Here is a 542-nt window from a genome sequence, read left to right on the forward strand (position 1 = left end):
TACTCGTCAGAAGAAATCTGGCTCCGACCCTCTTCGCCAGACCCAGCATGTTCAGCGTTCCTACCACATTCGTCTTGTATGACCCTCACGCCAGTCAAGGAACAACACCCACAACGAACACAACAATTCAAAAACATAGAATCGAGATGGAACCCGGAATTCACATTCGAGCACGCAGTTCCGGAATTCGAGACAAAAAGCGGAATTGAAAGCAATCATTTGAAAGGATATGATGGTCTTGACGGGATTGAACTTGTAGTGGACGGGAGAAGCAGGACACGCCAAGTGGTAGATCTGATCAACCTCTAGAAGGAGCGGCTCCACAACATCATGGCGGATGAGTTCGAAATTCGGGTTGCCGAAATGGTGCATCACGTTCTCTTTCCGACCGGTGAAGAAGTTGTCGACGACGATCACGTTGTCCCCTCTCGCGATCAGACGGTCCACGAGGTGCGACCCGACGAACCCGGCCCCACCCGTCACCACGATCCGGAGGCCCTTGCGTTTCAGCCCCAGAGGAATCTTACCACCCGCTGACCCGA

At 53.0% G+C, this 542-nt stretch overlaps 1 protein-coding gene across 1 annotated transcript; it reads right to left on the reverse strand.

Moving 5' to 3' along the window:
* Positions 1–4: 4 nt before the first annotated feature.
* On the reverse strand, positions 5–537 carry LOC104827551 (UDP-glucuronic acid decarboxylase 4-like; the record flags this gene model as incomplete). The annotated part of the gene is made up of 2 exons (XM_010560729.1): positions 5–76; positions 232–537. Coding segments are annotated over 2 exons (378 nt in total), but the record flags the coding sequence as incomplete, so codon positions are not given.
* Between the last annotated feature and the right edge of the window lie 5 nt (positions 538–542).

The sequence above is a fragment of the Tarenaya hassleriana genome, unplaced genomic scaffold (assembly GCF_000463585.1).
Source record: "Tarenaya hassleriana unplaced genomic scaffold, ASM46358v1 Cleome5108, whole genome shotgun sequence".
Classification (NCBI taxonomy): domain Eukaryota; kingdom Viridiplantae; phylum Streptophyta; class Magnoliopsida; order Brassicales; family Cleomaceae; genus Tarenaya; species Tarenaya hassleriana.